This window comes from Uloborus diversus, chromosome 4 (genome assembly GCF_026930045.1).
Source record: "Uloborus diversus isolate 005 chromosome 4, Udiv.v.3.1, whole genome shotgun sequence".
Classification (NCBI taxonomy): Eukaryota; Metazoa; Arthropoda; class Arachnida; order Araneae; family Uloboridae; genus Uloborus; species Uloborus diversus.
In genome coordinates, this window is record NC_072734.1 from 43815275 (window position 1) to 43840777 (window position 25503).

General features: G+C 32.0%; 1 protein-coding gene across 1 annotated transcript in view; it reads right to left on the reverse strand.

The window, feature by feature from the left end:
• The window catches only part of LOC129220080 (inactive dipeptidyl peptidase 10-like), a 100695-nt gene extending 81148 nt beyond the window's left edge, over positions 1-19547 (reverse strand). Inside the window, exons 1-3 of the mRNA XM_054854418.1 lie at positions 19542-19547; positions 13962-14076; positions 2479-2577 (exon numbers count right to left, since the gene is read on the reverse strand). Of these exons, the coding sequence (XP_054710393.1) occupies positions 2479-2577; positions 13962-14076; positions 19542-19547 (220 nt within the window). The remainder of the gene's footprint in view (positions 1-2478; positions 2578-13961; positions 14077-19541) is intronic.
• Positions 19548-25503: the final 5956 nt, after the last annotated feature.

Genomic DNA, 25503 nt, shown 5'->3' on the forward strand with positions numbered 1-25503 from the left:
AGCGGATTTTTTTTTCTATTTTACTGAAACTTTTAGTGTCGTTTCGTGGGTGGTTTCATTTACTGAGAGGATTATTGAAACTTTTAATAAATATATATGTAATAAAATTATATGTAATAAAACTTTAAATGCTTTCGATTATCGAATTTATTTATTTTTCGAAATAGTATGTTATTTTGTTTTTTTCGCGGATTTTTAATCAAAACAAAGTAAAATAATTTGCTAAATAAAAAACGAAATGTTAAAATAATATGAGAAATCTCGTAAAAATATTTCGCTAAATCAATTTCAAGTCTCCGTTATTATGCGACATAATCAGCAGAATAAATTAACCTTGTCATAAGTAAAAATTGAAAGTGTAAATTTTGTAAAATTAGAAAAAGAAGCAAACATACGACAATGTAAGCCTTATTTTTTAATTTTCGCCGACGATGATGTAAGAGCAATTTTTCTGTTTTCGCCAAATAAAAGTAAAGGGAAAATTCATCAAGCTGAGCGACGTACCTGTAACTAAATAATATCAAAAGAGCAAATATGTATTACAATCTTACCGATATTGTGAAAATAAAACAATTACTGTCGAAATCTTGACGATTGCGCCATTAAATACCACCTTTAAATATGCAGTAAAATACTATATAATTTATAAACAACAAGGTTTCCTTCTCAGACTTTTTTTTTTTTTTTTAAATTTAAAGGAAGAGTAATGTTCGAACCCTTCTCGATATCAACTCACATTAAACGTCTCAAAAAATTTATACGTAATCCCTGGGGCCGACTTACTAAAAGTGAGACCAAGGCTCAAAATGCTTTGGAGTTCCCTGTGCTTCGGGGATGCATTTTACCAGAAGTGAACGCCAATGAGAAATAGTTGAATACTGAGTTGGGACCAGTTTTACCTGAGAAGGGAATTTATTTTACTTGAGAAACAGACCAGGTACGCCGTTCCGGCATCAATTCACCTGTACTACACATCGGATAACCATATCAATGAAATTTTACGTTAAAGATTGAAAAAACATCACTTTTTACAGCAGAAATAATACGTCAACTAATGTAAACAAATGATTTCCCCCGGTTACACTACAGCGCCATCTTACGGGCAAGGCGGCGCCTTTGATCTTTTGAGAAATGTCTGAGCCTGATAAGACACGCATCGAGTGAAGCCTTGGTCTATCTATATAACAGGTCTACCATTCAGTGTTGCAATTCCGGTCCAAAATATTTAATTCGCATCTTTACTTACGTGTATTGGCAATGATATGGTTACTAGCAAGCGTAGAGCGCAATTGTAATTCGCTTCTTGATTATCAAAACGTGGAAATGAGGCAGAAATAAGATGCGCCATAGTGCATCATTTGTGACGTCATAAATGACCTCCCCTTTTTGAAGAATCGGACATTTTAAAAACTTAATTAAAAAATAACTGCTGGGAAAATAAAAGTATTTTCTGAGTCCATGTTATTTTTTTTTTTTTTTGCTTATTCTATCAATTTCAGTGACAAAAAGTACTACTTTTGACTGAAGGAAACAACCCCATTGAACTCAATCAAATTGAACTCATTCCTTCGCATTGACTTCTGTTTCATTGTAAAAGTAGCAAAATTATAGATTTTTTTAATGAAAATATGCCATAAGATCTGATGGATAATGATTTACATTGAACATATTCAAGCGTATCACGCGACGGCCGGCGTCAAGAGTGGCAAACTCAAAATTAAAAAAAGCATTGGTGAAAATCCAATATACTAGATTTAAAGACCATGGTGGCCTGACTAGTACGGTGTTAGACTTTTAACTAGGCTGGGTTTCAATGGCAGGCTGTTTTAGAACCTCCGTTATACCTAATGGTGACTGGGGCGCATTGAACGTGACGTACTTACCAAGTACTCCAAGTTCCTATTCCTAATCAAAGGCTGCAAGGGTGTTGGATCAGAGAAGACTCGACTCCCCGACTAAATCAATAAACACAGCTAACTTCAGAGCCCCAAAGAACCGGTTAAACTACGTGGTAAAAACGAAGAACCGTGCAATATAGTCTGCTACTTCAGGTAGATTTATTTTTCAAGTTCGACAAAAGCGCAAAGTCACTTAGGATGTTATATTTACTGGTAAATTTTTTAAATTGCAAATTTATAGCATAGAGTTGAAATTTAAGAAACTTTCTTTTTAATTATGAAGTGTCATTGATGTCTCACTATTGATTACATCGTTTATATCCCACAATGCAAAAAATGCATAAGCTTTTACGAATTTTGTGACAAGAAAAAGCAGTAAATGTAGAGTTTAATTTAAGAATTACTTTATGTTTTCAAATTTTTAAGAAGAGGTAATATTTTTGCTCTTAAGCGAGTTACTACAGGGTGCAAAATGTCATGACTGTTAAGATTTAAAACAAAATAATGCTTCTGAATGAACTTGAATCGAAGAGAAAAGTAGCATTGTTCATAAAAACAACTTTTTTAACTATATACATACCAGATATCCAAGATCCATTGAATAACCTAGGTTCGTATTCTCCATTAATAATTTCTTCTAACGTAAATCTTGGATTTTTTACTCTTGGCTCTTCAGGACCTAAAAGAGAACGAAAGAGAAATTTTACTCAATACACATTCAAAATTATTTTGCACATAATGAAATATATGGGAAGATATCTTTTGCAAATGTCATAACGTCAAATCATAGCCTCGTGGCATATGCTAGACTTGATTTGGTAGATTAGAACAAAAGTTTCCTAACATATGTTAAATTTTAAGCGGAAACTATGAACCGGCTTCATCGCAAAATAATGCTTTATCTGTAGAAATCTCAAAAAAAGAGAGTAATTTGCATATTGAAGCGAAAAAGTTGTACACTTATTACAAAAGGCAAAATTGTTCTATGAGAGCAAGTGAGTCTAAGAGAAATGAAATCGAAAATTTCTCGGAAATTGAGGTGAATTTCAGTACGTCTCGAAGAACCATTAAAAGTCTGAGAAACGTTCCCTCTCTCTTCGCAATAAGAATATCTTAAAACAGAACTTTAAAATCGAAAGAAGCAGCCATAGAGACTTGTTAATTTCAGTTGATGCAATTGTAAAAAAAATAAAATCATAGTAATTTGCATTAATTATTTTTGAAACCTTTTGGAAGTGAAAAACGAAACAAAATTTTACTAGTTAACTCATTGAACCATAAAATTCTGAAAGTGTAAAGTGGGAAAAAAGTGAGTTCTCTGAAGTTAGGGTTTATTACACGAGTGTTGCCATCCTTTTAAATTAAGCAATTGCGGGAAAAATTTTAGCAACATTAACTAAATAAATAAAGTTTGTGATGAAATAAAAGTATTTCTCTGTGTGGAATAATATGTCTTAGACAAGAATTTGGTGAAATCTATTTAACCCAATATATTTAGTATTAATATGTTTATACGATTAAACTGTGTGACAAAATTTTACCTTTATTCTCTAACATTGAATGAGATAGCTAATTTATGTCAAGTCGGGCCTGCCAAACATGAATATATAAACAAAATTTTTGTTACACGTACCATTTCAAAGTTATGTCAAATTTAATTTCCAGAAATGGCTAAAAACTGAAATATTTAAATCAAATCTAAACATGTTTATTTACTTATATTTTGCATATTGATGCGGACATAGTAATATGATATGCCTATTACATACATACATTGTGAGGAGAGATAGCATAGGTTTTATCATTGAGTACAAAAAAAGCCACATTTTATAAAAGAAAACGAGGAAATATTAACTTTTCCTTTCGCGGATAGTGAAATCCTCTTGAGTTAGAAACCAACAGTAATTTCCGAACATTTTTTCCATTTCATTTTCCTTTAGTCCAGTCAATAGATACATTTTACCTTGCAAAAAATGGGGTCAAAGATTTTATTTTTTTAATTTGTACATATTGATGCCGACATGGAAAAACCAAGTTATCCAACACGAAAGACCCCGGGAGAACTTTTGGGGGCCGAAAAACCACAAAAATTTATGACTTTTTTTGTTTTTTCCAAAATATCTCCGAAATGGTTCAACTTAGAAAAAAGTTTTAAATGTAAAGTTTAAAGAACATAAAATTTCCTACAACTTTTGTATTTACAACTTTTTTGTAGCACAAATAACAAGCTTGCTATAGCTCTTTGAAAATAGGCAGTTTTCCTCCACTCCAAAAAAAAAAGCCTTCACACTGACAGCAAGGCGTCATAATTATTAGAACTTGAATAGAAACTTTAATTTCAGAGAGTTTATCGGCAATTAGATTAGTTTGAGTTTCTTGCTCCCCCCCCCCGCTGGACACAGTAGCAATTCTGGCTGACAGATTAGTTCCCATTAGGCTCCAAAAACAAACGATGTATTATGAAACTGAAATACATATATACGCATTCATTTAAAGCACATACGACGATACAATAATAATTTTTAAAAAAAACCTTCCCCACTGCTCACGAACTAACTTTTCTGATCTGACAGAGGTAGTCTTCATCAGACTCCAATAATAGATGATATATTGTTGTTTTTAACTGAATTACACAATATACACATTCATTTGAGGGATATAATTCGTACATTCTAGATTAATTATTGCAAACAAAGATGCGATTTTTAAATATTAATGTGAAGGAATGAATATTAGGCAGCTAATAAGCAAACAATCAGCACAGTCATGCATCCTATGCTCTGATACAATAATAATAATAAACCCTCCCCCACCGCTCTCGAACTAATGTTTCTAGTCTGACAGAGATAGTCTTCAGTCAGACTCCAATAACATATGATTTATATTGCAGTTTGTAATTGAATTACATAATCTTCTCATTCATTTAAAGCACATAATTCGTACCATCTATTCTGTTACAAGCGAAAATGCAATATTCGAATATAAATGTGAATGAATAAATATTAGGGTGATAATAAGCAAACAATAGACATAAAAATGAATAAATAAAGGTACAATAGTAATACGTAATAAACACTTTGAAAAAATTCTGCAGAAACTGACTTTTTGAGGTATGAAAAACCCAAAAGAATTACCTTACAAATTGAAAATCCAACTGTAGAAGATTAATACATACATCTAAATTACAGAGAGATTCATTCGACCTTAAAGCAAATAGAGAAATGACAACAAAATACACTGTTTATCTTCTTCGAAGCCGTTTTGAAGGTCCAGGTTCTCCCGGTTCAGAATCTGTAGGGGGTAGAAAGAAGCTGTGGTCCTTTAATTGTTCATCTCCTTGTTGCGGTAATTCCAAAAGCTCCTGGAACAAATCATCTTCTTCAGCAGTCTCATCCAAAGATGAAATTTCTGCAACATTTTCACAATTTGTGCCACTGCAGTGTTTGCACGTGCTGGAGCATTTTAAACCTGCCTTGTAACAAGAACAGACTCCAGTACAATTTTTCTTGCAGGTACAAGGTACAATCTTTAAAAGATTCTGAGTAACTGAATCTCTTTTCGCGTCAACATGCCTTAGACCTTGCGTCCTGCGTTCCCAACCCCATTTCTCTGGATCAATTATGTTGCCCAACCAACTTTGAATTTGGTGGTAGAACCGATATGAGTGATAACGTCCAGCATCCCCCTCCCTCCCCGCACGTTAGAGGTAGCCCTGCAAGATTTATCTTAACCCTGTATACTAGTTTTATAAAAAGATTAAATTGCAAAGTATCCAAAGATAGGTTCAAATACTTTACGTCACCTGTGTATAATATTTGCAAAATGTTTTCTCCAGCTGCAGCTAAGGAAGGCATCATGATGACAGATTGGGTCCATAAATTCTTCAATAGCTTCCTTAATTTCAGGAGGTTTTTTTTTTTGACTATTTTGTACAACTTAATTTTGCCTTGGCCAAAGATTGCCGAAGTCGCATCACACCCACTAAACGCATGGATGAAAAGAATATTGCTGGGGTCAAACTCAAAAGATTTAGTGGGGAAAGAAACAAATCACAAGCATTCCCTCTTCCAGGTTTTAAAAAGAACAAGTTGCTGAAAGCATGTCCTAAATCTGTCATTAGTCCTCTTGCCCACTATAACAACCTTTTCAATTTCTTTTGCCTTTGAAAGAGCAGTAAGTGAGTGAGTCGGCATCATCTTGAGTCTGCCTGACTTCAATGCCACATTCTCCGAAATATGTCTCAAGAAGTAGAATAAGACAATTCTTTTTGTTATAATTTGCCAGAAATCTTTCTTGAGGAATTTAGTTAACATGTAAGGTTCAATCATTACTTCAAGGGAAGAGATTGATTGCTCATTGATATAGCATTTGTGACAAGAGAGGGAAACTCGAAGTGATGATTCAAGAAATGTATAGTTCAATGACATTCTGCACCTCATCGTTTCATATTTTTGCAACAAGTTTTGCTCCAAAAACTTAGCGTTTTCAGTTTTATGACTGAGTAAAAATCCTCGAATTATCTCTTTTTGATATGACCAAGTCACTATAGTTCTTTTTGGGTGAGATTTTTGGTCAATGTCATTGTTCCTCTTAAGCTTTCCTATTTGTGCGCCGACGAAAATGCCTTCTTTTAATTTAGTATCACTCAATTTGGGAAAAATTCTTTTCAAACACAAAAATCCTTTGCCACTTTTATGTATAGCTTTGACAAAATTTTTCGTGAAACCAAGTTTTAAATGTTGGGACAGAAGAATCATTTTGTTGCGGAATAAGAGATAAATTTAAAAAATGAGTGTAGCCACTTCAGAAACTAACAGCAGTTCTAATTGAAATAAATATTATGTTAAACAATAACGGTTGCAGATGGTATTTATCACTAAATCCTATACTAACAAGCTGTTTTATACTTCACATTATTGAAATAAATGTGAAATTAAATTATTTTTGTCACATTATAAGCGAGGGTGCACGAAAATGTTGTAGATGCTGTAACAAAAAAAAAAAAAAAAAAAAAAAAAAAAAGAAAAAAGTGTAGTGTTAGACACCCATATCATTTCGCATTTTTGGTTACTATTAAATAAATAATTCTTTAAACGTGATAGTATTCATGTTAGAAAAATCGTATCACACATTGGTATTAAAAAAAGAAAAGCTTTCTTTAATGAACATACTTTTTACTTCCTTTTACAAAAAAGGAAGTATTGTATTCGCGAAAAAAAATTTCACCCAAAAATCGGCCTTAATTTCCATTTTGCTCACCCCCGAATGAATGTTGAGTTTTTTTTTTCAACCCGACCACACGTGGATATGTGCCTAGGAACGTACAGACACCCGAAATACCCATTTTGACGATCCCCGAGTTAATTGCAACGAGTTTTCTCGTGACGTCTGTATGTACGTATGTATGTGCGTATGTGTGTATGTATGTCGCATACCGCAAGAACGGAGTCTCTTAGAAAGTTGAAATTTGATACGTAGACTTCAAGTGGGGTCTAGTTTTGCACCTTCCTTTTTGGTTGCATTCGGATGCTCCAAAGGGGGTCTTTTGCCCTTTTTTTTGGGGGGGGGGGAATCATTGTTAATTTCGATGTAAACTTAAGTGGTGTTATAATTTGGCTGACACTTGGCGATATATAGCTAGTCTTTTGGTCGCCAATTTGGCGAAAAATTTGGTGATTTTTTTTTTTTTAAATCTGGTTTCAATTTGGCCACTGTTAGTGATATTTAGAGAGTAAACTATTGAATCACATTAAAATTACCAGGAAAAGGAATTCATGTAAGTCACACATCAGCTCGTTTTTTTTTTTTTTTTTTTTTTTTTTTCCATTCTAAAAGCTAAAACATTTTAACCAATGTTTTATTTCAATAATCATACATTTTAAAAACCATTTAAAAACAAAGCAATAAAAGAAAGAAAAAGAGCGTCTCGAGATTTGGAGTCAAGATAGAAAAAACTATATTTCTCATTGTTTTGTTGATTTACGTTCAGTGCGACATTGCATAAGAATGCAGTTATAACATGTAAAAGGAAATTATTACGCAAAATTTACATTAAAGCTCATTTGGTGTTTAAAAATTCGAAATGTTATGTATGGTAATACTAACAGATTTGCAGTTTTTAAGTAAAACTAATTTCATTCAAATAAAAATAAAAAAAATATGTTAAAAAAATTTCGATTTTTGTTTTTTTATAAAATGAAAAAAAAAGGGGTGTAACAAATTTTAAATGATGAACCCTCTTGAAACTTTCAAGTGACTTTTCTCTACATACAGTGGCTCCCAAAAGTATTCGTACACTTTGAAATATTTTAGTAAAACCAAAATAACGCGAAACTGAATTCGGATATGAAGTCCAATACATTTTTACATCATTCATCCCTATATAATTCTTAATATACCACAGTAGTTTTTTAAAAATATCTTTTTTTTAAATGGGTCAAAAAACGAAGAGATAGAGAAATATTAAGCCACAAAAAGTCTTCGTACGCTCAAATATTTTCGAAAAAAATTCATGATAAAAATTATCATAGGGCATTTTTTTTTATTAATTTTGCATTGTTTTGCCCTTTAATTCATTGGGAATTTTTTTTGTTTATTTATTCCCTAATATTTTCCTTACTATTTTTAAATGGCTAGTATTCGCAAAAAACAACAAACACCACTTGAAATTTACATTTTTTGCTCACAGTAGCTGTAAATTGGTTTGAAATGTCTCTAAATTAGTTAATTTATTCCATTCTATAGTATAGTGCTTGATAAAATGATTTAAAGAAAATAATAGGACCGAAAACAAGGGAAGAAAAGGTCAACCGGCAAAGTTAAAAAAGCGTGATCGGATATTTACAGTTAAAAAAAATGTGAAAAATGCGCATTTAAATGCTGTAAATGTTTCTGCAAAGTTTAATGAAAAATTGTACATTTAATTTTCACCTAAAATCTTTCGACAAATACTTAGATTAGCTGGATTAAATGGGACCCCTACCCGCAGAAATGTTCGTGTTCGTGCGAAAAGCAGAAAGTTTACGTTTTTCGTTGCAAAATGTATGATAAATAAACTCCAAAACGTTTTGGAATAACGTCTTACTTACAGATGAAAATAAATTCAACATTTTTAGTTAAATTATTGTATAATTGTAAATATGATAAAAAATGAGGAACTTAATCTTAAGAACTTAGTTGGATCAGTTAATCAGGAAGGTAAAGGCGTTCTTGTGCGAGGGTGCATATCGGCATCAGGATTTTGTAGTTTAGAATTTTTTGATGAGCTAATGAATCATGCTGTTCATTTAAATATCTTAAGAAACAATTTTAAACTCTTAACAGAAAATTTCGTTATCGGAAATAACTTTTATTTTTTTATCAAGATAACGATAAGAAGCACTCGGTTTACAACCTATTGCGTTTAGTGCCTTCAAAATTGTCCTTCAGTTTCGAAAATATCCCCTCAACCTCCAGATTTGAACTTCATGTAACAAATTTAGAGATTATGAAAATACGCCTTTGAAACGAAAAGAGAAATAGAAACAGTAAGACTCGAAGGCGGGTTGAACTTACTCAGAAATGACACAGAAAAAAAAACACACACACACACACATTGAAATGTATTACCAGACGTTTAAAAAGTGTTGTTGATATTGCATGATATTCTACTAAATAATAAATAACTTAAAAAAAACTAGATTATTCAATAATATATAGACATTTTTTAAAGTGTACGAAGACTTTTGTGAGATAAAATTTCCGGCACTTTTTGGTTTTTGATTTTTAAAAAAATTATATTTTATTAAAATTTTTCGTACAGTTTTGTTAAAAATTGATCATAGATCTTATAATTAAATACTTATTCCGAAACATTAATTCTAACCAATGGATAGGGGTCTATTTCATTAAAAGTCGTAGGTGTACGAACACTTTTGAGAAGACACTGTAGTATAAAATAAAGTCTCTAAAAAGTGTCTGTGTGTTTGAACTCTCAAAATTCGAGAACTACCCGGCCGATTTCGCTGAAATTTTCAGTTTGTTCTATTAAGTCCTGAAAAGGTTTGCAGACCGGTTCGAAAAAAAATAGATGAATTGTTCTTCTTTTATTCCAATTTAGGTACAATTTTCGCATAAATTTCCGAATTACGCAATTTGTCTCAACGCTCCAACTAAATTACGCAGGAGTTATTTTGCGCATTTCAATCGAACTTTTTTAGGCTTAGTTGAAATTTAGGCACTACTTTCGTCATTAAATCCGTCAATGAAAAGTGAAGGAATCGACCCACAGTTTTTTTTTTTTTTTTTGATACCATTGGAAAGAGCTCTTTTTTTTTTACTTCAGACCTAAAGTCGGAAGTTTAATCCTCTATCTCAATTAGAAAAAAGTTACAAGTGAATTAAATGAAGTTGAAAAATCTGCTCTCTAATCGAGTTTTTAACCATTTTATTTTGTGTTTCCACGGTGACACTTTTTCAATTCATCTTTCTCATTTTATCTTAATTTCTTGAAAGTATTTTAATATCTGTCGTCATTGTTTGGGAAGGGAAGTTTTGCATGATGTTTTTGGTTTTCTTTCATTTAAGCCTAGTTATTGAATATACTTCGCTTGACATAATAGTTATTTTCGAGATATACCGGGCAAAGCCGGGTAACGCAACTAGTTGTTATATAATATACATAACTCCAATTATCCACATACGCGGAAAACAAATGTTTAACAGTCAAGGGATTAGGGGGACTAATTTCTACTTTAAGTAATGATAGCATTCTTAAATAGAATGTAAGCATCATAAAATACAGAAAATTAAGTGAAACTCAAGCAAATATCATAAAAATACTTTGTAAGCAGACGTTATACACAAGAAACATTACATAAAATTCATAAAAAATATGTATACGTCCATCTAACGACTAAGAAAAGTAGGAAGGCTAAATAAAACTCTTTTTGATTGTACGACTGCATAGAAAGTAACAAACATATAGTCCAGCGAAAAGAGTAATAAGCTCATAGTTTGTACAAATGTCTCCAAATAAAGTAAATAGATTTCATTTTTCAAATTCAAATTGTATCAATAAATTCTAAGTGATGCATAGAATTTAATATCTTCTTTTCAATACTTTTTTGCTGCATTCAGCCTCAGAAATCCATATTTTTTTAACTACTGAATGTCAACACATAAAAGGTATTCTATAACAGACACGTGACAGCAGTATTCTTGAGTGCAAACTATAAAAAGATGGATCGCGCACTCGATCACTATAGTCCGAGAGCACTTTGACGTTGAAGGTGATGGATATAGTTCAGTACTATTATACATTTTCCGATATGGAAGGGTCCGGACGAGTTTGGTCCTTATTCGATTGTTGAAAGAGGAGATTTTATTCAAGTAGATAGAATGAAATAAAGAATAAAAAAGTTCTCTCGGATTTTTTTCCTATAGAAAAATGAAGGAAAAAAATTTCTAAATAAAAACTAAATAGAAAGACAATAAGGTAGTTCCACGGGTAACTGACTGATTTTTACAAAGTTAAACAATTCGTATTTTGTAACATTAGCCTCAAAACATTCGTTATTAAAAATATTTTCGTCCTAGTTTATTAGCTTAAGATCGTATTTGAATTTCGTCAATGTATTTTGATGGTTTAAACAGTTAAAAACATGGTAATTGACTGACATCAATGAACTTGATACTTGTCAGTGAGTTACCTCGATTTTACTTTTTTATGTCGCCTAATATTTTGGTAACTTAATTATTCTATTAAATTCATCTTTAAACCAGGATAAAACTTTCAAAAAACGTTTATTTTTTGCTGAATTTTACAAAAACTTGTTGGTTTTGCTTTGTGAAGCAAAAGATCTATTGACCGGAGATTTTCGGAGGGCTGTGTGTGACTTTCGGTTTCTGTGTGTGTGCGTGTGTTTCGGCGGGTTTTAACCGCCTTTCCAAATTTCACCCTAGTAATTTTCACTTGTTCCCTAAGTTAAAGGAACATTTGGGTGACCAACGCTTCCGGAGCAATGACAAAATCAAGGAAGGTATGAAGAGCTTCCTCAGTGGGTTGGCGCTGCAGTTTTACGACATTGACATACAGAAATAGAAGCATCAGATACAAAAGTGAGTACAAAAAAAAATCGGAGTACATAAAAAAGAAAGATCAAAGGTTCTTACTAACGGTGCAAATTTCTATGAGAAGAAACCGGGTTGTTCATTTGTAAAACTGTCGAGAACCATAATTATGGACCCACCCTCGAACATATAAAAATGCTTGCACATGAAACTCAATGGAGTAAACTGAAGTAAAATATCAACTGACAAAAATGTTACAACTTTAGAACTGTATAAAGCTAAGAAGAAAATCTTCTTGAAAAGTGCTGCTTATTTTAGCCATAAAAATATATTAAACAATAACAAAAACGGGTGAAAACATCTGTATAAGATGTTATTTTATTTTGTGAGGCAGTTATACAGACAAAAATAAAATTGAAACACGGAAACCGAACATGACAGAAGAAATAATATTTATCAAGAAAGTGCGAATTCTACTTCACCAAGGAATGTACTCTAAATTGAAGATGAGGCGGAAAGGAGAGTCATAAATAATTCAGCAATCCCGTGACAAACACTAATTTCGTTGCTAAAAATTCAATTCATTTAAGTCTGAAAAGTCAGACCTTTTTTTTCTTTAACTCAGTTTACAAGAAATGAAGTTCAGTATCCAAAAAAAAGAAAAGAAAAGAAAAAAAAAAACACTAAAGCACCCATCTCCCTTATTTTATATTTTTGATGGTCTATCCAGCTGGAAATCTTGGCTAAAATCTGATACCAATTAGTTTTAAAAGCCATTTGAAGTTTTCTATGCTTTGTCAGCCAAATCATGTGATATCTACCGGGGAGAGGTTTGGAGGAATCAAATTTATCATCGGTTCAAAGCGTCTTCTCTGTATCAAAACTAATTGAAAATAACTTTGATCAAATTGATTCTTTTGATGAAATAATTTCAAATTTTAACATTTATTACCAAGAAATGTCATTTGTTTTTTATTTACGTTCAGCGTTGTTGTTTGAGCTCGCAGAGTTATTATGGAAAACAGATTTGATTTTACGCAAAGTTTTTATTTTTAAAATTTAGTTGAATATTTCGACATCAAATTGCGTAAACCATCATATAAGATAGACTTGCGAGAAATATGAAGGTAGCTGGAACGGATTATCTGCTTTTATACCAAAATAAAATATGGAAAGTTCTACTTTATTGGTCTTGTAAATACAGCAGTTTAAAACTCTTGTTTCATTCTAGTTTGCTACATCTACTGGGCAAGCAACAAATAATTTTTCAGATTTTCCGCGGTATAAATGCAACCCCAATCCTCACAACTGTTGTCTATTGATGCATCAAATTATACAATCCAATATTACAGTATGTTTGGAAGATTGCTATTTTCTTACATACGAAAATACGTTCAATCGTGCTAAGTTTTATTGTATTTTTTCTTAAAAGTAATTCGCATTATTAGATCCCTACATGGTTAATTATTTTCTGCTACAAGTCATTATAAACGCTAAATGTTTATTTCTGAAACTTAGTGTCCGTGGAATACTTCAGTTTCAAACCCAAGTGGCCTTTGAATAAAGAAACAAAAGCTTTGTTGTTAATAAATCTAAAGAAAAAGCACATGATCGGCGTTCTTGTAGCTAAGCGTTTGTTTTTGACCACAAAATGTAATTTTGGGCTGAACCTCATTAGTGGTAATTACCACTAATCTGATTAAGTTAAAGATGTTACTAAAGCAATTCCTTTACGTTTGTCAAAACTCATAACGGACACAAAACATAAACATGATCTCATTATATCAGGGACCACTTTTATGATTTATATAAAAACAAAATAAAGGAGAATTAGTAATTTGTATTTCTCAATCAGAGTTTCTCCACCATGAATTAGTGGTCAAAAAGTGTAAATAATACGAATAAAACACGCCGTCTTATATAACATTTCGTTCATCGACAGATTCCTTGTTTGCTGCATGTTCCATGCTAACTAAAAATAAGTGGACAAAAATAAGGAAGGGATATGCTCACCCGGCGAGAGCAGGACCACGGAGGTGATGATGAGGGAACAGACGGTTGCAATGACGAGTAAGGCTATACAAATACCTCTCCAGTTTCGTTGCTCTTCTTCTTCGGAGCCCAAGTCCTGTAACAAAAACAATAAAAATATTTGAAATATTTATAAAGGATTGGAAATAAGAGATGTATTTCAAAAATACCTAATGCAATCTACATTACTAGGACGAGTCCATCAGAGAGGAAGCAAACCTAGGAGAGTTTGCGCATAAATCTTTACTAATAATAAAGCTGAAAGTCTCGCTATCTGGCGGCACAAATTCGGCACAAAGTTAGTTTGTAGCATGGGATTGTGCACCTCGAAGCGATTTTTCGAAAATTCGATGTGGTTCTTTTTCTAAAGCAATTTTAAGAACAAAACTATCATAAGATGAACGAGTAAATTACGAAATTATCATAACGTGGAACCGTAACATGGGCACAAGCCAATTGGCGAGATACGAAATTATCATAACGTGGAACCGTAACTTGGGTACAAGCCAATTGGCGAGAAAATTCACCATACATTATTTGTAAATATAGAGGCGAACCAAAAGACCTTTAAATTTTTCTTTTACGGGCAAAGCCGTGCGGGTACCACTAGTCAACAATATAGTTTAAAACACTCTAGTTATCAATGTTTTTTAAAGCAATTCATGAATAATTCTAACATCATTTGAGGCAGTGAGAAGCAGAAAGCGTGTAAGTGCCAAAACTAAAAATTTGAATGTAACTAGTATACATGGTAGCGGTAGCTGAACCTGTTTTCTGTCTCGGGGCAAGATATAGTACTAATAGCCCTGATAGGTGCAGCTATACAGCATGATTTAAAAAATATTTCAATGAAAGCTTATCTATGCAAGCTATTCAAAACCTGAAAATGTCTACTTACATCACTTTGGTTCTCTCCTAAGCATGAAACCACATCATAAGGTACTAATGACTACAATCGAAAGACTAACGTAAAACATGTATCTAGACGCATAAGTTATTTCCCTTGTGTCCCCTGTTATCGAAATATAAGGTCTTAAAGTCTGCCGGAATTTCACGAAAGGTTGCCAAGTTTAGCCAGTTTTAGTTATTAATAAAGACATCTTCCAAAGGATTTGTAGATAGATGCAGATGGTGGAATTGCGCAATCGGTTTCTCGCAAACTCCTTAATTATGACTCAAGAACTTAGACAAGAACAAGAACTTACCGAAAAATACCGCAGTTTCTTCATTAGTGTTCGTATTATTTAGTCATCTATCTATCTTTCTATCTATCGAAACGAAGCACAATGACGAAAATGCGTCTTTCTATTGAAATTAACTACTTGTACAGCAAATACATACATCATTAAATTCGTACAGGTGCTATGCCGAAGGACGCCTTTCTCTGTTTTATTGTAAACCCTTAACTTTGCATATAGGACGAGAAACGCGATGGGGTCTTCCCAAGCCCTTCTCCTGTTAGTGAGATTCCTCAGAATGACCAGTCTAATGGGAAGTTGAATTATTGGATTATGCTCAATACATCTGTTAACGTATCATCTTTTTTTTTCTTAATTTTGTTTTTCATCTAACGTGAAACTCTTCGTTTACATCTAACTAAAACAATATTCTTAGTGAAATAATCAAAATCTAAGTAAATTAGTATGTTTTTTTGTATTAATATTCAAACTGCTGTTTCCTTATAACAATTGAGTAATAAAAACAGGAATAGACCGGTTATTTTTAACGAAAGATTTTAAAGGTTTTTAATTTATAGCAGTAAATATTTTCTCAGTGTGATTGTTGCTCATATGTTCTTTGTTGTTAACAGTGTCCTACAATCTAGTCTAATTCACATATTTTATAAATAACTTCTCTTTCTATTAAAATTCTGGCATTTTGCATAGCTGCCTATTTTACATTTAAAAAAAAAAGGTGAATTGTTTAAACTACCGTAAAGGTCTGTTGGTTTTACAAATTTAATACTAGCAATGTCAATTGAATCCATCTGAAAAACATTTGCAGAATTCTTTTAGTCATAGTTTAAACATATAATTCATCAGTTTTTCATTTTTTTACCCGTTGCTTTAGTTTATGTGTAGTATTTTGTGCATATATTGTCTTATTGAGCGATAGATTTGAATTACACAATAAAGCTGTTGATTAAATTCAAACAATTAAGAATATTTTGCATTTCCCTTTAACAAAACAGAAGTACAATTAAGCAAAATATATTAGAGAAAAACTTTTATTTTTTATAGCAGGAAGAAAAAGCTTTTAACAATTTAATTCTGAAACAGTTTAGAATAAAGACGAAAGTTTTTTTTTTTCAAAGCTATGTGATTAAAAGCTTTCAGCGCACAAATATTTGTGCAAGGAAATAAGACTTTTTTTTCTTTTAAGTTAATGCCCTCTCGAAAATTCAAGAAACAAAATAAAAATTCACAACTCTCTTTATACAGAGTTAAAGAACACTTTTAAGTTCTTTGTTTGAAACAAAACTTTTCCCTCACCACAGAGAACATTGTTCTCGGCAAATAAATTCGATTAGTGGACGCCATAATGGAACGCAAAAGCAGAGCACGACAAAGGAGAACCGCCATATTTGTTAAAGTAAAGTGATTAGCTTCGGCTCTGGAAAAGCAGTGATATTTAATGTTTCAGCGTTGGCAACGCAGAATTGTTCGTATGAAAGTAGAACAAAGTTTATCAGTCATGAAAATTTCAAGCTTTTGTTAGTGCCTTCGCATTCGTGTCTAGTTGCTTTAACACAAAGAGTGCTTCCACGATCATAGTAGAGGAGCTAATTCTCTTCACTTCGCTTCAGCGATTAAATTTATCCATTGCCTGTTGAATCCATGAGAAGTATTTTGTTTGTTTCAGCTTCCGCTGTAGAAAATATCAAGTTAGAAGATCAGAAACGTTGAAAGCGAGGCTTTCTGAAATCTATTGCTGATGGTTTGCGTGACAAAGAATGAAGATGTTTCGTAAAATATTTGAGAAATTGAAAGTATGATTTGCAGATTTTGTTTAAGAAGCACATGAATGAGAATTCGTACTTCTATATTACAGGTAGTTTTAAATCCTAACAAAGCCTTAAAAAAAAAAAAAAACCCTCTGTATATATGTAAAAGTTAAATTCTGACATTTTGAATTCAAATTATGTTTTTCGCAATCACGAGTTGCGACAGGACTCTACTCATTGAAGGCTATTGTTTCTATAAACAGCTCCTGTCCTCCCAAGCCTGCCCCTCCTTCTGGGCGAATACGTGTGTGCGTGTAGACGTGTGTAAGAAGTGTGCATATGTGTGCATGTAGAACATGGACGCCACCGCCCAAGAGGAGGACAATGCTGCTTAGTGGTGGCCTAGGACCAGAGGAGCAGCTCCTGCATGGGCCGGTGGATGGTGATGCTGCAAAGGCCCCTGGTTCATTTTGAAAAAAGAACCGGACATCAAGGACGTTCAAATAAAAACAATAAGCAATCGTGATTGCTCAAAAAAGTAATCACCTCACCCTCAACTGTAACAAAAAAATTTTTTCATAAAATTTTTATATCCATGTTGTAAATTTTCTATATAAATTTCATTATAAAAAAGACATTGAAGAGCAGTTTTTAAAGCACAACTAAAAAATATGCCTTAATGACGAATTCTGATAAATCGGATTCTATTAAAATGCTCTTTTTTATTTGAAAGGAAAGGTATAATTTGTTTCATAGTTTGACAAATGGAACAAACTTTAAAATTTACTGAAGGAAAATGGGGATGTTTCCATCAGTCAAAAGTGCTACTTTTAGTCACTGATGCAGATAGAATGAGCAAGAAAATAAAACTTGGAGAGAGAAAAACTTTTATTTTCAAAGCGTTTAATTTTTAAACAATTTTTTTAAATGTCCGATTTTTCAAATAAAGCGCGGTCTTTAGCCGTCACAAGAGATGAACTTTGGCGCGATATTCCACTGGTGCAAGCTGTCTACCGCGTTTCCATATTATAATAAGTAAGAAGCGAATTAAATATTACGCTTTACGCTTGCTTATCAGTCATATCGTTGCCAGTACATGTGAGTAAAGAAGCGAATTAAATATTACGCGCTGCACTAATGGCCTCAGTGAATGGCATTTCATCACTTGTGATGTCATGTGCAAAAGCGTAGAACATGAAATTGAGTCTGCGCGTCAATAAAAATAATTAAAAAAAATATTTAACTTTGTCAAATTATTTAAAAAATGGTCAAATACTGTATTCTAAGCATGCGTTTTAAGAACAAAATACTTTTAAAATTTCGAAAACAACCGCATTACGCTTTTTATCATTGTCTTTAAAAATAAATGAATAAATACAAATCGTTGGTTTGGCGTTTATAAAACTAGTTTTAAATGTTGCTTTTTTAAAATGTATCAGACACAATGTAGTTTTCTGTTGCAAAAAACCATTAAATAAAGTAAATAAAAAAAATTAAAAATACTGCCGTGGCGTGAGCTTGTAGAGGGCAGTATCTGCTGAAATTACCTTTTGAGATATTTTAAGAAACGAGTTTTAGATTCCATACTATCAATCGGAAGATGTTTGAATTTGACGTTTTTCTTTTGCTTAACATTCAGCGAAAACAAATAAAAAGCTGGTAAAATAAAGCAAAAGTACAACAGATGACAAAAGTGCAAAAGAAAGAAATAATAATTAAACATTTGCATTTTGTCCTTTACCTTCCTACGGCAGAATAAATGATCAAAAGCCAGGAAAAGTGTTTACTGCAATATTATAGAGATCAGCAGAATGATAAAAGGAAGAAATATAGCCGATGAAGGTTTTGAATTTTGAAATTTTTTTTCTCGTTATATTTTCCTTTTTCTTTTTTCAACTCCAAAAGGAAAGAAAACAGAATATTTCAATTTTCATATCCCAGATTATAAAAAGTTCAAAGATGAAACAAAAGTACATAAAGTATTGATTTCGATAGAAGAAGAACGAGACGAACAACATGGTTGGAATAAAAATGTTTCTAAATGGTCCACGTGTGAGAGAAATATGTTCTGGTAAAATGGCGATAAAGAAATGGGGTAAGTTTCTTCTTTTTTACCGGTACGCCATTTTCCTGATGGAGTTCTCGGCACGATTTCCCGTTTTATGGTTATATCTAAGTAGGTTAAGCAGTCTTATTATTACATGTGCGGAGAAAGAGCTATTGTTGGAATCCTCCGGAACGCCGACATGAGAAATTGTATCGAAAAATTTGTTCGAAGTATAACTGATAAAGCTTTAGGAAGTTTTCTAAGCAAGAACACATTTATCTTCACGCAGTGGTGAATGATATATTTTTATTTTTCAAATACACATAAATAAGCTTATCTGTTTGCAGATGTATAATAAAAAGAATAATTCAATGAATATTCTTTATGCATATAGTTTCTCTCCACGTCTGCAAAGCTTAAAAAAAGCGGACCTGATAGGAATTAGTCTGTCTAGCTCTTCTTAGAAATTATTGTTTGCGTATATATATATTAAGAATATTCGCGATTTATTTGAGTACCGTTTCATTTTGGGTAAATGTTTTGCATAAGTTCCTGCAAACTCTGTACTTACTGCCATGTTGAAAGACATTAACTAGCACGGATACAAAAAGTAATTTCCTTGATGAGGTTAAAGGAAATGCCAAATGCATCTACGTGCAATGGCCGATGGTATGAAAAGGAAAGCATAATTATGACTAATGTCTTACAATAGTTTTACGTAGGCCAATTAGAAAGTTAGTTGCACTTATTCATAAATATGTTTCATATAAGACAATTTTGATGAAACTCTGTGGCAACACTTCAGACATGTACCTTTATCGTGTGACGTAGGCTCCCCCAAGGCAAGTTTAGTTTTTCAAGGTAATCAGTCACAACCATGTCTCGACAGCTGCAAGTAGCGTCCAAATTCGAAATGCGTGCAGTGATTCGATTTTAAGGGAACAAGGTGCAAATGCCTAAACTTTATGGGCATTAGCATGAATTGTATGGTGAAAATGCAATGTCACGTTAAGCTATCGTGAAATAATGCAACATGGTTGAGAATAGACGTACAGATATTGACGACACTGAGCTCAAGGGAAGACCAAGTTTAGGTGGGAAGCGTGGGATCACCCTCCCTGGCCACCTAAACCTTTCACCTCGTGGCTTCGATGTTTTTGGTCCCATGAAACAAGAACTTTCAAAGCGACGATGCTATTCGGATGACGAAATGAAAGCGCTGCAACCCGACGATGGTTATCGGACATTGGACGGGATTGCTTCGCAGAAGGCATTGAAAAAATTGTACCACACCTCGGCAAATGCTTAAATAACGGGATGGCTATGTTAAAAAGTAGATTTTGAATGGAACTTTAACATAATAATAAAGTTATTGTAAAATTTCAATCCTTTTTTTGTTTTCTTGAGCAGTGCAACTAACTTTCTGACTGATCCTCGTATATCATGACGAACGGACAAGAAAATGGTTTTACGGGAAACGTCAGGTGCTTTGTTGTTACCATGGAAAATTCTTTACTAAAAAGATATGCCCGTTTTTTCCCCTAAGTAACTATTGCTTGTTTATATGTTATCTTCCTCTTTTAAGGCTAACTAACTATACCCGAACGGCTTTGCTCGTGCAATAAGGTAAGGAAAAAAAAAACGTTATTTGGACAAATGTAACTTTCCCTTCCCATTCCTAAATAAAAAGAAAGATTTTGTTTCGTTGATTAAAATGTGCACACCTAATTTTACCTAAGCTCCAAGAAGTTATGAAAAAATCCTAATGTATCGATGACAACTGTTTTTTAAAACTCCCTTTTTCAAAAAATAAATCATTTGATTTAAATACGCTTAAAATCATTGAAAACCATCGAAGTCTAGCGTTTAAAGTCGGAAAAAAATAAAATAACTTGTAATTATCTAATCCGAAAGAAACTACCAGTAAAAAAAAATCACACAAAAAGTAAAATATGAAAATAATATTTCCTCGCCCAGATTTTTCAAACAAAAAGTTTGTCAAAATCATACATTTCCCCCCCCCCCCAAAAAAAATCTTAGGGGGAAGGAGTTGTGGAGCAGTCAGACCGACAGACACACATTTTCCCACCTCAAAACCCTACTTTCCAATTTTTATTTTGTCGATATTTGTTTAACCGTTAACTTTATTTGAAATTTATTTTCTTTTTAGCGATATGTTTAAGAGACACTAAGCATTTTTTCATGCTATTTTTTCCTCTCTTTATTTTTACCGAAAAGTAGGTATAACAAATAAAATTATTTTAAACATTTTGTTCACTGGAGTGGTAACGTACATGCGTTTAGTGAACTACGCATAAACGTAAAACTGAACAAAAAGTTTTATAGCAGAAGAAAAATATCTGAATGTAAATAAATATTAGTCCTGATATTAATAACGAAGAACTATAAAAAAAAATCTTGGATAAAAATCAGAGATTTTTGATTGGTGAAGAAAAGCAAATTTCAAAATGATGTAGGGATATGTTATTACAAGATAAAATAGAGCATAACAATTTCAAGGAGGTTGGGCGAGATCTTGACAAAACTCATTTATATATCAGGAAACGACATAATAGCATTCATACCAGATGACATTTGCAGAGATGTCGTTCTTACGATGCAAAATGATTTTGTATTATTGTATCATAATGATTCGACTGACCTAAAAAGAGACAGCTTTGCAATGGAAACAAGAATTAGGGATATATTCATAGATGGAAAATTATTCTCCAGATGTTTCAGATTGTTAACATTTTTGAATACAGCGTCGATTTAACAAAAAGAATCTGGTAGGTCAACTAGTAAGAATTAAAATTTTAGATTTCATCTTCTAGGACTGGAAATAATCGTTCAATAAATGATTTTTGTTGAACAAAATAGATGCATCACGAAACTTTTGAATAACATCAACCTTAAATATTCCATAAGCTTATTTTTTTCTACATTTTCCGCTTATTATTTCTACTTTCTTTACTTTCTGTTTTTTTTTCGAAATTTTTACTCTCCAGTGATGAAACAAAAATTCCAACATTGCGCACGAGAAGTGAAAAGTAAAACAAAAAGGAATAACAAAGTAGTTGGTTATATACAATTAGAAGTTTGGTTTTCCTAATAGTAGGGAACAGAAAATATATAAAGAATTATTTCTCAGAACAGATAACTTTTCGACGATTTTATTAAAAATTAATATTATTATCAATGAAGTACTTGTCCTCGTTTTACAAACTTTTGTTGTCGAGTGCGCTAACAACTAACCCCTGATCAACAAAAATCAATTGGTTTAAAACCAAAATTTTAGATGTCATTTTAGATATGAGTCAAATGTCTTAGAATTTGTCGGAATAAAAGGAAATCAGATGGTGCGCGAGTCTGAAGCAAGATAGTGAAATTCACCACAATATGCAAAACGAAGCCTCGGAAAATTAATGAATTTCGGTGGCTAACGCAATCATTATACTCACCCGACAGTGTATCCACCGATTTTGCTTTATTCCGGCCACTAGCGGCAAAAAGCAGGAAAATGTGACTAATATACAAAATGCAATCGCGAGATTTGTTTCTTCGAAATCAGTTGATTTTTAGCAATCAAGAAATCAAAATGTGTACAAACCATTACAGTGGCGGCGGATGGGCCTTAAAAGTGATGGGGAGGGGGAGGGCAAAAGAAAAAAGACCAACTAAAGACCATGGAAACTTTAGCGTCAGCAAAAAAAAAAAAAAAAAGAATAAATTAGGTTCAAAATTTTGTTGGGGTTCGTTTTGAGAGAAGATAAGTGGAAATTGTTGTAAAGTAACTTAACTCACATTTGTTTTAAGATTTTGATGAATTATGTACACAATGTCTTTCCCCGAAGTAACACTTAGACATGAATTAGACTCACATCATTTACTATGAAGTATTTTGAGACGTCACGAACACTTGAAAATGATTTCATTAAACAAGTATGGCCTGTTTAAGTAAAACAATTAATTTAATAATATGTAAACAATGGATACATAAACTAAAAGTTACCGCTTGTGCTAAAAAATGTTTCATAAACATGAATACAAAGTAAAAAAAAATAATTGTGCTCTAAAAATTTTGACACTTCTGTTTTTTTAATATATATATATATATATATATATATATATATATATATATATATATATATATATATATATATATATATATATATATATATATATATATATATATATATATATATATATATATAAATATAATTTTCGGTTTTGATTTCTGATTTGGAAAATAAAATAAATACACTAACCACAAAAAGGGTTTGTTCAGTCGCTTCCACCACTTGATCGCCGGCACTACTACATTGCTAAAAGTAGTAGATTACAAAGGAAATTACGTCATTGATTTATCCCTTTCCGCTACCTCCCTTCCAAGCCACAGACTGAGCTTTCGCTTCCTTATTTCTCCTGGCCGAGATATTTCCAGGCTAGAGCGAATCAAGTTCAGGGATAAAAATTAAAAATTAAAAAATAAATACGTATGTTGTACAAATACCTTTATTTATATTTTTTTTTGAAAAAAATAGGCGTTTTATGATTATTTAAGAAATATAAAAATATAGGGGCTAAAGAAAAAGCAATATTACTTTCCGGTCACCTGTATGTCTGACATAGAATCATCAGGTCATGAGTTTTAATCTCTAAATAAAGTGTTACAATCAAGACTTGAAATAAGGAAAATGAGGTGAAAAAGGTGATACGCTGTTCAAGTTTTAGTCCCAATGTTACATTTTAAGAAGTCATATTTCTCAGTTATGACGCGATGTAGAACAGTCAACGAGTTGTCGTAGAGAAGTTATCTAGTTTTCTACTGTTTATAATGCTAGGCTGATTCAACCTTTTATTTACTGATTCGTGTGACCAAAAATATTTTTTATAATGGAATAAAAAGTATTTCATTAGAAAAATATTAACTTTTTCCCTTTGCCGCATGAAAAAAGTGAAAATTTTTCACTTTTTTTTGAAACGCAAATTTACTACCAAAAATGCGTCAATGCAAGTTTTATTATAAAATACGTTGTACCTTCTTTATGCACTGTAAGTTTCAAAACAAATTTCTAATTTGAAGAATTTTCCATTTTAAAAAAGCTCAGTCATCTTAACTATATCACTTTGCACCCTTACCCCATTCCCCTACTATGAGGTTACTTTTTTGTGTGATGTGTTGTTTGTTGTTGCATATTTTTTTTTAAATCTTTATTTTTTTAAATAAACTGAAAATTTTCTAATTATTGTTGTTTTTAACTAAATACGAGGTTTAGTTATAATTCAACAACAAAAAAAAATCAGGCATTTTTAAAAAAAGGGAAAAAAAGAACGAAATAGCTGTTTTGAGTGCAAAACGTTGAAATAAAAATTCATACCTAAGACAATGCCCGTCTTCTTTAGACACATTGAAAAATATGTACTTATATTTACAGCGCAACATTTGTTCTGTGGAAAAATTCACTCTACCCTCGAAGCTTCTGCTTCCTAACTATTACTAAACAAAGCAAGGCAACGCGAAAAAAATAGTTAAGTTTTTTTCGTGCTATTAGGTTATAGCCCTGCCTCCAGTGCATTTGCTCTGCTATAATTGATTTCGTGTTCGCTTAAACAGAATACACCTTAGGCTGTAGCAATTGTTAGGTCTTGTACAACATCAGAGCAATAGGAATTGATGTAAACATTAATCTTTTTATTCTTATACGAGTGTTTTAGAAAAAGTCCCAATACATAGAGAAAAATAAAATATCTCCGGCAGAAATAAATCATATAACGTATTTTGTTACTTTGAAAAGAGGTTCGAATAATAAATCAGATTGAATACTTTGGAACATTGTGTGCAATTGTTATTAAACGATATTTATTATTACGAATTAAGTGAAAATTTAGTTAAGTAAACGTTTTGTGCAGATAATAATTAAAAATATTTTGCTCAGTTGGTTAAGAGATGTGAAATAATATGTGATTAAATACATTTGGAGGTAGAACTAGCATTAAATTAATATTAAAAAAAAAATCGACCCTACAACTGACCATATATTAGGATGAATTTCGTAGGTCACAAAAAATATACAATTTTATAAAATTTATTTATTTTTCTATAATTTATATTTTGGTTATAAATTTAAATGTCTTATGATAAAGTTAAATGTCTTGATAAGCTTAGCAACAACATTTGACTCTGCAAGTTGCGTCGCCTGAGATGTTGATAAGTAGTTTTTAAGATGAATGGTTCATTAGTTCAGTTTGGAAAATATTGAGTGTGAGATGCAACCGACTGCATGGGCGTAAGATTTTTAGACATGATAACAGAAGTTGTTGTGCGCTCGCATAATTTTCAAATAAAAATTACCCGTGCATGCGTTGTCTATAGTGTCTATGTGGTAATTAAAAGTTTATTTGTTCATTTATTTATTTGCTTAAACTATGTTCCTCGTTAAAATAATAAAAGTACAGCATTTATAAACTAAGTTCCTTAAAAATAGAATTGAACAGAAAAAAACTTCAGAATGAAAAAGGAAAAAAAAAAT